Raw genomic sequence first — 12,260 nt, 5'->3', positions numbered from 1 at the left:
CCCAGTAGCACTATAGGACAGGGTAGAGCTACTCCCTAGGGTTTCCAAGGCTGTTGCTCTTTACAGTGAGAGCAGGGTGGCTTTGATCTTGAGATTAGCAGCTCCCTCCCCTTGAGGTGATTCGGACTCTTAGCAAGGTTCGCAGCGGGAAGGAGTTACTTGGGTGAAGTGAGAGGGCAGAGGGAATAGCCTAAACGAACCTGGTCTCTTAGAAGAACAGAGAGGAAGCAAGTATGGTCAGAGAGGAGAGAAAAGGAGAGTGGGCAGGCAGCAGGGGAATGGGCAGCAACAGGTGGAGGAAGACCCGGAGGTCATGGAGTGTGGATCCTGGGTCAAGTAATCTGGGCCCAGGGGACAAAGGGTAAGGGAGGGCTAGAATCAGTAGGTCAGGCAGGGACCACAGGATCAAGAGAACACTGCCCAGCACACAGCTCAATAAATGTTTGTGGCGAGAACCAATGAATGAATTTATGTAAGAGGTAGAATCCATAGGACCGGGCAGTTGATTACACAGGGTGGAAAGGAGAAGGGAGGATTAGGCTCAAGTAGAGGAGAGGGACATTTACTGAGGTAGCAATCATGAGGTAGTTGAAATTCAATGGAGATACCTCGAGGGACAACCAAACGCAGGTGTTTGGGAGCTGGATGCAGGCATCTGAGGCTCAAGGATTTTTGATCTGGAAGCTGATGGCAATTGAATGTTTGGAAGTGAATCAACTTGTATGGGGAGCAAGTAGAGTGATAGAAAAGAGCCTAAGAGAGAGTCCTTAGATCCTCGACATTAATGATGGGGCACAGGGGCGGGATGGGGTAGGGGACAGGCACTGGCAAGGGAGGGAAAGGGGAGATTGGAATATCAAGAGAGCCAAGGGAGAGAAGAATGCTTGCCTGGTCACCAAGCTAGGTGGGGGAGGAGCTGGGCTTGAACTCAGGTCTGCCCTGCTCCCATGCCCGGGTGCTTTTTGAATTGAAGCTTTCTGCCCTATTGGAGCTTGGCTGGCATGGGCTCCTCCAGCTCTTGAGAGGAAATGCTAGACTCAAACCCAGGCTTAGCAGCTCTGTCAGTCATCTCTCATAGCTCAGGGGAGGATTTTTTTAAAAAAATCAAGTCATCTTCCTGATTTTGGCTATATTGTCCCTGCTGCGCCAAGAACTGTGCTTTTCTTGGGGTTCAACCAACACTGCACATGTCTCAGAAACAGGAGGGGGCTTGCAAAAGCTCATGGGGGGAAGCAATCCATCATCTTTTCATTCTGGTTTTCCACGAGTTTTTGGGAAGCCCCCTCATATGTCTTGAAGCTGTGCATAAGAACAAGGGATACTGCATGGGTTAAACATGCAGATGCCACAACCTTGCTTGTGAGCAAGGAAGACTTGAAGCACTTGCTGATGAAATTCAAGGACTGCAGCCTTCAGTCTGGATTGCAACTCAAGGTAAAGGAGAACAGAATCTTCACCATTGGACTAATAGGTAGTATCATGCTACGTGTACAAAAGATTGAAGTTGTCAAGGATTTCATCTTGCTTGGATCCATAATCAATGCTTATGGAAGCAGCAGTTAAGGTATCAAAAAGATGAGTTGCATTAGGTAAATCTGCTGCACAAGACCTCTTTAGAATATGGAAAAGCAAGGATGTTTCTTTGAGGACTAAGGTGGGCCTGACCCAAGCCATGGTATTTTCAGGTGCCTCACCTGCATGTGAACTTTGGACATTGAATAAAGAAGACCAAAGAAGGATCGATGCACTTGATTTGTGGTGCTGGAGAGGAATATTAAAAGTACCATGGACTGCTAAAAGGACAAATTGATCTGTCTCAGAAGTGCAGCTAAAGTGCTCCTTAGAGGCAAAGATGGCGAGACTTCATCTTACATACTGTAGCTATGTTGTCAGGAGAGTAGAGCATCTGAGAAGGACATTATGATCAATAAAGCGGGGGGGGGGGCACAAAGAGGACACCCCTCAAGGAGCTGAATTGACAGCATAGCTGCAACAGTGAGCTCAAGCATAGGAAATATTGACCAGGCAGTGCTTTGCCCTACTGTGCATAGGTCACTATGGGTTGGAACTAAGTCGATGGCACCCAGCCACCACCATCACCACAGTCCTCATGTAAAGTCCCTTCAGCCACTCCGCACCCAGATACCAGGCCCAGCTGTAACCCTTCAAGAGAGAACATGGATTTGTCAAGGGGGTGAGAGACTGGAAGGTGCAGAGGGAAAGGCTCAGACCCACTTAGGGGAAACACTTCCGGCCTCTGAGGTCTCAGATTTCTCCCCTGTGGCATGGGACCCAGATGGTCTGCTTGGCATGGTCACCTGCCAATTGGAGGAGGGGGGTTTACAGAGACACTCGCCCAGCCTCTGATATACAGGCTGTCCTCCCCCTTTGTAATATAATTTCAGGGGTACAGGTGGCAGGACAAATAGTAACAGCCATGTAAGAAACCACTCTAAATCCTTCAGATAGCAGCCCATTTCAAGCAACCTCGTGAGGGGGTGGGAACGGTTTCCCCATTGGGTAGTGGAGGAAACGGAGGCACAAACAGGTGACAGCCCTTGCCCCTGGCTCCCTGGCTTGCAGGGAGGTGCTGAGATCTGACCCTGGATTTTCTGGTTCCAGCGCCTGGCTCTTTGTGTCCTGCTACACCCACTGGCCTCCCTCCTCCTCTTCCTGGGGTTACTTCAACAGGCTGAGGCCCACCAACTTAAAACTGTCTTTAATTTCCCTCTCAGTGTTCCTGTGGAGGGAAGGGGGAAGGCCTAGGTACCTGCAGGCTTCAAGCCATGGCAAATCTCCGTGTAGAACCTCCGATCGTAGCTGTCGCAGTAGTGCCACTTCTCAGGTTTGTACTGCAGCCCGTCTGCGAAGGTGTAGGTGCCCTGCAAGATATGCGTGCACACACACACGTGTTGTCCAGAAGGAAGGATGTCTTGGGATGTCGGGGGAAGAGGTGGCTTTCTCAGGGCTGCAGAAGCGGTAACTCTCGTTATTATGGCTCGGAGGAGTTGAAGGAACGTGTCTCACACACAAAATAATGCAACTTACTGTGTCACCTTGGGGAGGGGACTTACCCTCTTTGGGTCTTGTTTCCATCACTTGGATAAAGATGATAATGGTATCTGAGGGGTGGCTTCAAAAAGTGCATGGGAGAAAACAACTCCGTTCTTTTAGTGCCATTTTCTCCATGTTTTTGTTGGGTTTTTTTTGAAGCCCCCATAAGTACATCATAGGGCTGTTTGAGAATTCGGGGACAGAGTGCATGCCGCACAGTCAGCACACAATAAATGTTGAGTTGTTGTTCTTTTGTTATTCTCCTAGATAAACGGTCTGAGGCATCAGCCATGGCCCTGTGCCAAACGCAGCACACGCGGCCTTTGCCGTCAGAGTGCTAAAGGAAGCCTCAGGATGTAGGAATGGAGTTGGCCTGGGGGTCAGGAAACAGGGGTGGAAATTCCAGTGATATTATTCCTTCACTGTGTGACCTTGGGTAAGTCACATCCCCTTCCTAGAGCTTCAGCGCTTTGAGCTGTGAAACAAGAAGGGCTGTTAGGGCCCTTTTAAGGTCATGAAGCAGTCCCTTTCCCCACGCTTAGTGAGACTGACAAAAGCCACAGCTCCTTCCCAAAGGAAAACAGCATAGTGTATCCGCAGGACCCTTTGTATAAAAACAGGAGCCGGGCCCAGGCCTCTGCTCCTGGCTCACAGACCCACGGTTCAAGAGGCTTGGAGCTGGGTGATGAGAGCACTGGAGGTGGTGGGCGGTGCTAAGAGATAACATGCATAGCATGCCGACTGTGTGTGAGCTCACGGAATTGAGGCTTCACCTCTTCGCCTGCATACCACCCCAGGAATGCAAAGAACTACAGCGCTCCATTTATGCATGTGGAAACCGAGTCTCAGAAAGGTACCGGCATCATTGGCCCAAAGTCACACAGTAAGAGGCATAGGCAGGATTCAGACTCCTCGGGCCCTCTCCCGGGGCCCTTCCGGGTTCAGGGGCAGAGGACTGCAGAACCCTGGGAGAAGAGGGTCTGGGAAGAGGTGGGCACTGCACAGGGAGGGCTGGGTATGGGTGCAGCTGGGGGGTGCTTCCTCCTCAGGATTTCCCCTCTGCCATCCCCTGCAGGTCACCTCTGTGGCCAGTCCCTTTTCCCAGATGGCGTCGAATTGGCTACCGCTGGGGAAGTACAGGGTTCCTTTGCCATGAAACATGCCGTCCTTCATTTCCCCAACGTATTTCGTCTCAGTAGGGAGGATGTATTCAGCTTCACCCTCCATCCTGTAAGGAAAATGGACATCACTGAGCCCTGGGGCCGGGGGGAGGGGGGTGGCAGTACCTGGAAGACCAAAAATGGGAGGTGAATGAGCGGGAACCTTATCCCCAGGGTCCTCAAGATGCCATAGCAAGATGATCCCAGCAAGATTCTGCCCAAACCAAAATGTTTTCTTTCCCTGGAAAATCCAACCCATGAGGGGCTGCTTTACTGCAGGATCGGGAAGCAGAGTTTGATCTCTCTGTCCTCCTCTTCACACAAAAGCTGTACAGGGGTGTGTGCCTCCCCCAGCAGCCCTGGGGCCCCATGGTGGTGAGCGAAGCAGTATAGTCATTCAATATCTCCCTTGTAGGCCCAGAGAGGGAGGGGATGTGCCCAAGGCCACACAGTAAGCATTGTGAAGCAGAGACGAGGGTCCCAGTTTCCTGTGTTGTCCTTGTCCCCCATGAGCAGTCCACCCTTTGCCATTTACATCACAAGTGAGATTCTTGGAAAAATATGAAATGTATAGAAGGGAGATGTGTTCGTCTGGCTAGACTAGAGAAACTAATCCAGGGAGACTCCTATGTAGATAAGAGAGAGCTTTATATCAAAGAGCAATTGGATATATTAAGAAAACATCCCATCCCAGTCCAGATCAAGTCCATAAGTCCGATATTAGCCCATATGTCTGATTCAAGTCTGTAAATTCCTCTTCAGATTCACACAACACATGCAATGATGCCGAATGCAAGAAGATCACAGGTTGGTGGGTGGAAAGTCTTATGGATCCAGTGGCGGTGGAAGTATCTCAGTGCTGGCGTGGGGCTCCACGTGGCTCCTCCAGCTCCAAGGCTCTGGCTGCCATCAGTGTAGCTCCATGTGGCTTGTCAAAAGGAATGTCTCGCAGGGAGTGAGTGCGTGTCCCACCTCCCGGGAGCATTTATCTGCTTCGTGCCTCCAATTGAGGCCATCAAGCTGTGACCTGATTGACAGGTTAAACTCCATCCCTTCACTCTTCATGGTCTCAAGTTGATACCAGATTGTGTAACTACCACAGGAGATGTGGGTTTGGGTCTCATTTCACCATTTATTTTAGGTTCATCATCTTGGAGATGTCCCCAGACCAACCATCCTCCCTCTCTCCCTTCCAACAACTATCTACCGAGCACCTATTATGTGCCAGAAGCTGCACTGAGAGGTCTGCTGGACAACACAGCAGAGGTCAGCAAAGATGTAGTCCCTGTCCCTGAGAGAGACATAGCCGAGTGGGGGACATAATTAAGCAGCTACATTGTACATCCACTCTGAAAAGAACACTAGAACCAGTGGAGGAGCATGAGCCGGGACACCCAGCTGGCCAGGTCTTTCATGTGTGAAACAACTGAGCTGGATGCCCACGATCAAGGCAGGCAGTGTAAAGCCGTCCTCCTGGTGAAGGGTCTGCCCACAAGTAGTATGTGCTTAAGAAACATGATATTTTTTTCTCCAACCTTTGATTCTCAGCCTGGAGGGAAAAAATATATTTCTTAAGTACATACTACTTGTAGGCAAGCCCTTCATCAGGAGCACAGGGAATCCAGGACAGATAAACTCCTCAGGAACAGTAATGGGAGCAGTGATACCACGAGGGTAGGGGGAGGGTGGGGGGAGAAGGGGGAGAAATGGGGAACCGATTACAATGATCAACATATAAGCCCCCCTGCCTCCTCCCCAGGGGGATGAACAAAAGTAACGTGGGTGAAGGGAGGCAGTGGGTGGTATAAGATATGAAAATAATAATTTGAAATTTATCAGGGGTCCATGAGGGTGGGGGAGGGAGCTGATACCACAGGCACAAGTAGAAAGAAAGTGTTTTGAAAATGATGATGGCAACATATGTACAGATGTGCTTGATGCAATGGATGGATGGATGGGTGGTGATAAGAGCCCCCAATGAAATGATTTTAAAAAAGAAGAAAGAAAGAAATAGGAATGGTCATTCTTTTATCCTTCTTCACTAGCTAGAAGCCACCTAATTGTGAGCTTTTTAGCCTTATGCTTGTACCACAGCTGGTGATGCTGGCCCTGTATGCATTACGTTGTACTTGTCTACCTCCTTCTTCTAATGGATTGTAAGCTTCTTGAGAGGCTGGGCTCAGCATCCTCGGCGTCTGGAAGCACATTTCCCTCTTAGCAGGTGCTCCATACACATCCACTGAGGATGAAGTGCAGGAAGGGAAAGGCCAGGAGACCGACCGAGAGGATGACAGAAGGGGCAGTCAAGTCACAGGCCCCAAGAAGGACAGTATGAGGTGGTTCAGATACTCTTGGGAACCAGGACCCCCTGGGGTCCAGGCCTGGCTCCACATCTCTGTGCCCATGTGACCCTGGGCAAGTGCTTTACCTCTCTGAGCCCGAACCTCTCATTTGTAAAATGGCCACTACAGTAGTACCCATGTCCTAAGTTGTGGAGAGACTCAAAGGAGACTGAAAGGGGAGTGCCCTGCGTAGAGCATGAGCTCCAAACCCGGTGACCACTGCCTCTACTCAAGCCAGCGATGGGCAGAGAAAGGCGACCTCTACCTCCTGGCCTGAGACCACAGCTATCTGTTCTAAGCACAGTGGTCCTGTTAAAGTTCCAAACTCCCGAGATCAAATTCTATCCCCTTTCTTACTGCAAACCAGACATCTCTGGTTAGACTGCTCACAGACACCTCAAGCTCACTGAAAACAGAACTGCGCTTCTCCCCTTACCCAAAGTAGCCCCCACCTAAGAGTTCTCTGTTTTCCAGAATGAAATCACAGTCATCCAGGTTCAAAGTCAACTGCTTCAGCGGGGGCTGGGGCTGTGTTCTGGAACTAGAGCATTCTCAGGAGGGGACCAAGAGCCAATCAGTTGCCAAGTTCTGACCCTCAGAGCCCCAATCTGCGCTTACTTGATTGGCTGTCCTGCAGTCCCCAGTTTCAGCGCTGGCCCGGATCTTGCCGCCCTTTATCAGGACAACTGCAATGGGCTGTGATTGGATGGCCCCTCGCTGCTCTGCCTCTCTTCCATTCCCTCCTCTCTCCTCCTTTCCTTCCTGCTCTCTCATTTTTCTTTTAATAATTTGAGGCAAAAGGCCTTTATTCTAGATTTAAAACAAATTAGAAAAGAACAAATACTTCAGTGCATGAGGATAGGACTACCACATCTAAGCTCAAAGCAATCAGTCTTATCCGTCATTTGCTTATTTATTCATTCTCTGATTAATTCAGTTGGTCAACCTTTACAGAATGCCCACCACACACGTGTACTCTGAGGATGAACACAGAGATGAAACAGCTACACCGCCTACTCCCTGTCCTCACAAGGATCGATCCGTGGCTCTCCCCTCACTCACGCAGACTTGTGGATGGTGTTCACATCTCTCTGTACCACAGTGCCCCCACAGTTCCTGCCCCTCTGGGCACACCTGATACACCAGCTACATGGGACTGCCTGCTTTTTCACATAGCAGCCTGCTGGGCCCTCGCCATGCTCTTCTCTCCACCCTGCTGCCTCCTGCTTTACCTTGCATCGCTACCTCTCTTAGGTGCCGTTAGGTCATCGGTTCTCGACCTGTTGGTCTCAACTCCTTTGAGGTCAAATGACCCCATTCACAGGCGTCACCTGATTCATAACAGTAGCAAAATGACAGTGATGAAGTAGCAACGAAAATAATGTAATGGTTGGGGGTCACCACATGAGGTACTATATGAGAGGGTGACAGCATCAGGAAGGTTAAGAACCACTGTGTTAGGTACTGCTGAGCTGGTTCTAACTCAGAGTGACCCTTCGTCCAGCAGACAAACCCAACCTGGTCTTGCACCCTCCTTGCCACCGTTGCTATGACTGCACACAGTATTGCAGCCACACCTGTGTCAATCCATCTCCTGGAGGTCTTCCTCCTTTTTCATGGACCCCTCACTTCTCTGAGCACCACGCCTCTCTCCCCGGTCCGGTCCCTCCTGGTAACGTATCTAGAGCAGCATCTGGCTGTACTTCTTCTACGACAATGTTTAATTAAACATCCTCCTGGAAAGTGTAATATTCTTTGCCGACACCATCATTCAAAGTGATCCATTCTTACTCATTGTCTGGCTGTTGCATACACGAGGTGACTGGAAATACCCTGGCTTAGGCTAGGTGCACCTGTGTCAAGGTGACATCTTTTTTCTTTTAATCATTTTATTGGGGGCTCTTTCAACTTTTATCACAATCCATCCATCCATCCATTGTGTCAAATATATCTGTACATATGTTGCCATCATCATTTTCAAAACATTTTTTTTCTACTTGAGCCCTTGGTATCAGCTCATTCCAACCCCCCTCCCTCAGGGACCCTTGATAATTTATAAATTATTATTTTTTCATGTTTTACACTGACCACTGTCTCCCCTCACCCACTTTTCTGTTGTCCATCCCCCCAGGAGGGGGTTATATGTCAATTATTGTGATCGGTTCCGCTTTCTCCTCCCACCTTCCCTTCCCTTCCCCTCCTGATATCACTACTCTCATTATTGGTCCTGAGGGGTTTATCTTTCCTGGATTCCCTATGTTTTGAGCTCTTATCTGTACCAGTGCACATGCTCTGGTCTAGCTGGATTTGTAAGGTAGAATTGGGTCATGACAGTGATAGTGGTGGTGGTGGTGGTGGGTAAGCATTAAAGAACTAGAGGAAAGTTGTGTGTTTCATTGGTGCTATACTGCACGCTGACTGGCTCATCTCTTCCTTGTAAGGGGAAGGTGACATCTTTTATTTTTTTAATCATTTTACTGGGGGCTCATACAACTCTTATCACAATCAATACAACATCCACTGTATCAAGCACATTTGTACATATGTTGCCATCATCATTCTTAAAACATTTGCTTTCTACTTGAGCCCTTGGTATCAGCTCCTCATTTTTCTCCTCCCTCCCCACTGCCCCTTCCCTCATGAGCCCTTGATAATTTATAAATTATTATTATTTTGTCATATCTTACACTGTCCGACGTCTCCCTTTACGCACTTTTCTATTGTCCATCCCCCAGGGAGGAGGTTATATATAGATCCGTGTTATCAGTTTCCCCTTTCTACCCCACACATATTTTTTAAAAACAATTTTAAAGAGGTCTTTCTATATTACCTAACCCCAGGGCCCATTTCAAACAGCTATCTCTTCTAAGAACCTTTGAGCACTGGCTAAACTGGCCGGGCTCTCTGTGGGCATCCAGGAGCAGGGCTCCACAGTTGAAACCCCTGGTGTTGGAGTCAGGAAAACTTGGGTTTAAATTAAATTGGGTTAAAACTTGGGGCAAAAACACCCGGCGGGCCAGATAAATGCCCTCAGTGGGCCACATGTGGCTGGCAGGCCATAGTTTGAGGACCCCTGCTCTAGTGGCTTTCTTTCCCTGTTCATTCTGAAGGAAGGTTCTCATCTCTGACCTTTAGCTCCTTGGCGATCTTCATGCAGTCTGGCATCATTTCCCCTACATCTGCCTCTCCCTCTTGTTTACTCTCTTTTATAGTTTAAGCGAGAACACTCAAGATGAACTAATTCTTCCTCATTCAAATAAGGAAGACAACATATTCCCAAATGGGATTATAACTATATGCTTAGAGGCTGGAATCTATAACACATACTTGGTAAAGCAGAAGATCAGCAAAAAAAAAAAAAAGGAAGCCCCTCAATGCAATGGATTGATAAAGGCTGACACTATGGGCTCCACGATGGTGAGGGTGGTCCAGGATTGGGCAGTGTTTCATTCTGTTGTACACAGGGTCATCATGAGTTGTCACTGACTCGATCACACCCAGCATCAACAAAAACATTTTATGCTTACTTTTGCCCATAGATGTATATAAATTTATTGAGGGCCTTTAATTTGGATTACAGTTAATGCAAAGAAGACCCAAATCCTCACAACTGAACCATTAGGTGACATCATGATAAATGGAGCAAAGCTTGAAGCTGTCAAGGATTTCGTCCTGCTTAGATCGACAATCCATGCTCATGGAAGCAGCAGATCAAAAGATGAGTTGCATTAGGTAAACCTGCTGCACAAGACCTCTTTGGAGTATTGAAAAGCAAGGATGTTTCTTTGAGGACTAAGGTGTGCCTGACCCAAGCCATGGTATTTTCATCTGCCTCTTATGCATGTGACCTTTGGACAATGAATAAGGAAGACTTAAAAATGAATAGGTGCATTTGAGTTGTGATGTTGGCAGTACCATGGATTGCTCAAAGGACAAACCCAGTTGTCTTGGAAGAAGTACGGCCAAAGTGCTCCTTAGAGGCAAGGGTGGCGAGACTTCATCTTACACACTCTGGACATGTTATCAGGAGAGAACCGTGTCTGGAGAGTGGCATCATGCTTGGTAAAGTAGAGGGGCAGCAAAAAAAGAGAAAGGTTCTCAATGAGATGGATAAGACACTGGCTGCAACAATGGGCTCAGGCATGGGAACAATTGTGAGGATGGCACGGGACCCGGGAGGATCCTGTTGTGTATGAGGTTGCTGTAGGTCAAAACTAACTCAAAAGCACCTAACAACCACAACATTAAGGGCCAGTCAGGGCTGTGCACACTTCTGTGGCCCAAGGGTCAAGCCCAGTGCCTGGTATTTGGTAGGTTCTCAACATCTGTTGAGCCCTACAGCTTTTATTATTAGTCTATTGCAATGACTTTTTAAATAATAACTAGATTGTGAACTCCTTGAGGGAAGGTACCATGCATACTGGGTTAAAATTAGCCACAACCCCCTCCTCCAACGCCATGTGTCATTGGTCTTCATGGCATTTACTAGTGGATGTTACATTCTCATTTGTTTGTTGGCAATACACGTAACTAGACTATAACCTCCAACAGACCGATACCAAACACACATACATGTGGGATGAATGAACCTCAGCTCAGCACTTATTACATCGTTGTCTTTGAGCGAGTACCTCACTTCTCTGAGCCTCGTTTTCCCCAAATAATAAAACAATAAATAATCCCGCTTTAAAGGGTTGTCTTAAAAGTCAAAAGGGACAAAGTTCTTAAAAGTTGCAGGCACAAGTCCTTCGCAGAGGAAAAAAAAAAAGCTATCTTTTCCCAGTTACTTATGTTCGAGACACTTAATGAGTAAATGTGGCCCTTACCTCCCTTCTACAAATTCACCGATATATTTGCTCCCCGTGTACTGCATGGCTCCTGCTTCTAACTTTCCACAGTTGGGAACCGGAGTTTTGGTGTACTTGCGTCACTATGACAACCAGAAGAGATGGGCGGAGCCTATTCGAAGCCCCGCCTTCCAGAGGCCGCCGAATTTCCGGGTATTGCGCACGCTCGGTCGCTGGCGGTGGGTGGAGCAGTGCGCCTGCGTGCCGCAGGCCGCGCATGCGCAGCCCCTGTGTGGCCCTCTGGCGCTTGTAGGGGAGTTCAAGGAGACCGGGCCGGGGCGACTGAGGGCCCCTCGTCAGAGTCCGGGCAACAGCCGTCATGCCGGGGATAGTGGAGCTTCCCACTCTCGAGGAGCTGAAAGTGCAGGAGGTGAGGCTAGTCCGGAGGCCGGGCAAACGGGAGGACATAAGGCTGCAGCCTCCTGGGCCTGGGCCCAACTTGGCTTGGGCTCAGCAACTGCGCCCCTGACCCCGAGCCTTGGCCCCGACACGGATAAAGGTCGAACCCCTGACCACCCCTCCACAGTTCCGGGAATCTCTCCAACCCCATCCCACAGTGGCTCTGGGACCCCATTCCCACTATCCACGGCGCGACCTGCCTTTTTACTGTGAATAATACTGCTGCCTTTTTTGGTTGATTTTCAAAGTAAGCACCAACAAGACCACTTTACTTTTTGCTGCTTCGTACCCCAACGCCCCGGGGAAGTGAGGATAAATCCCAGAGGTTCTCAAGCGAGGAGAGAGACGGTCGCCTACAGCAGGGTCACTGGTGCCGGGTGGACTTGCAGGGTGCACTGGAGTGGAGCGAGGGGGCTGCAGAAAAAGGAGGCGATCCTCCACCGGGCTCAGGCATCAGC

General features: G+C 49.0%; 2 protein-coding genes across 2 annotated transcripts in view; one reads left to right on the top strand and one right to left on the bottom strand.

The window, feature by feature from the left end:
- MORN5 (MORN repeat containing 5) overlaps positions 1 to 11,429 on the bottom strand; it is a 40,527-nt gene extending 29,098 nt beyond the window's left edge. The window contains exons 1-3 of the mRNA XM_004712597.2: positions 11,383 to 11,429; positions 4,135 to 4,282; positions 2,771 to 2,882 (exon numbers count right to left, since the gene is read on the bottom strand). Coding sequence (XP_004712654.1) covers positions 2,771 to 2,882; positions 4,135 to 4,282; positions 11,383 to 11,429 — 307 coding nt within the window. The remainder of the gene's footprint in view (positions 1 to 2,770; positions 2,883 to 4,134; positions 4,283 to 11,382) is intronic.
- A 199-nt stretch (positions 11,430 to 11,628) lies between these two features.
- Positions 11,629 to 12,260, top strand: part of NDUFA8 (NADH:ubiquinone oxidoreductase subunit A8) — a 17,326-nt gene continuing 16,694 nt past the window's right edge. Inside the window, exon 1 of the mRNA XM_045296548.1 lies at positions 11,629 to 11,773. Within this exon, the coding sequence (XP_045152483.1) occupies positions 11,723 to 11,773 (51 nt within the window). The 5' untranslated portion in view covers positions 11,629 to 11,722. The remainder of the gene's footprint in view (positions 11,774 to 12,260) is intronic.

The sequence above is a fragment of the Echinops telfairi genome, unplaced genomic scaffold (assembly GCF_000313985.2).
Source record: "Echinops telfairi isolate 266 unplaced genomic scaffold, ASM31398v2 ScPeMD7_7410;HRSCAF=8448, whole genome shotgun sequence".
Taxonomy (NCBI): domain Eukaryota; kingdom Metazoa; phylum Chordata; class Mammalia; order Afrosoricida; family Tenrecidae; genus Echinops; species Echinops telfairi.
This window is presented reverse-complemented; position numbering and strand designations above follow the sequence as displayed.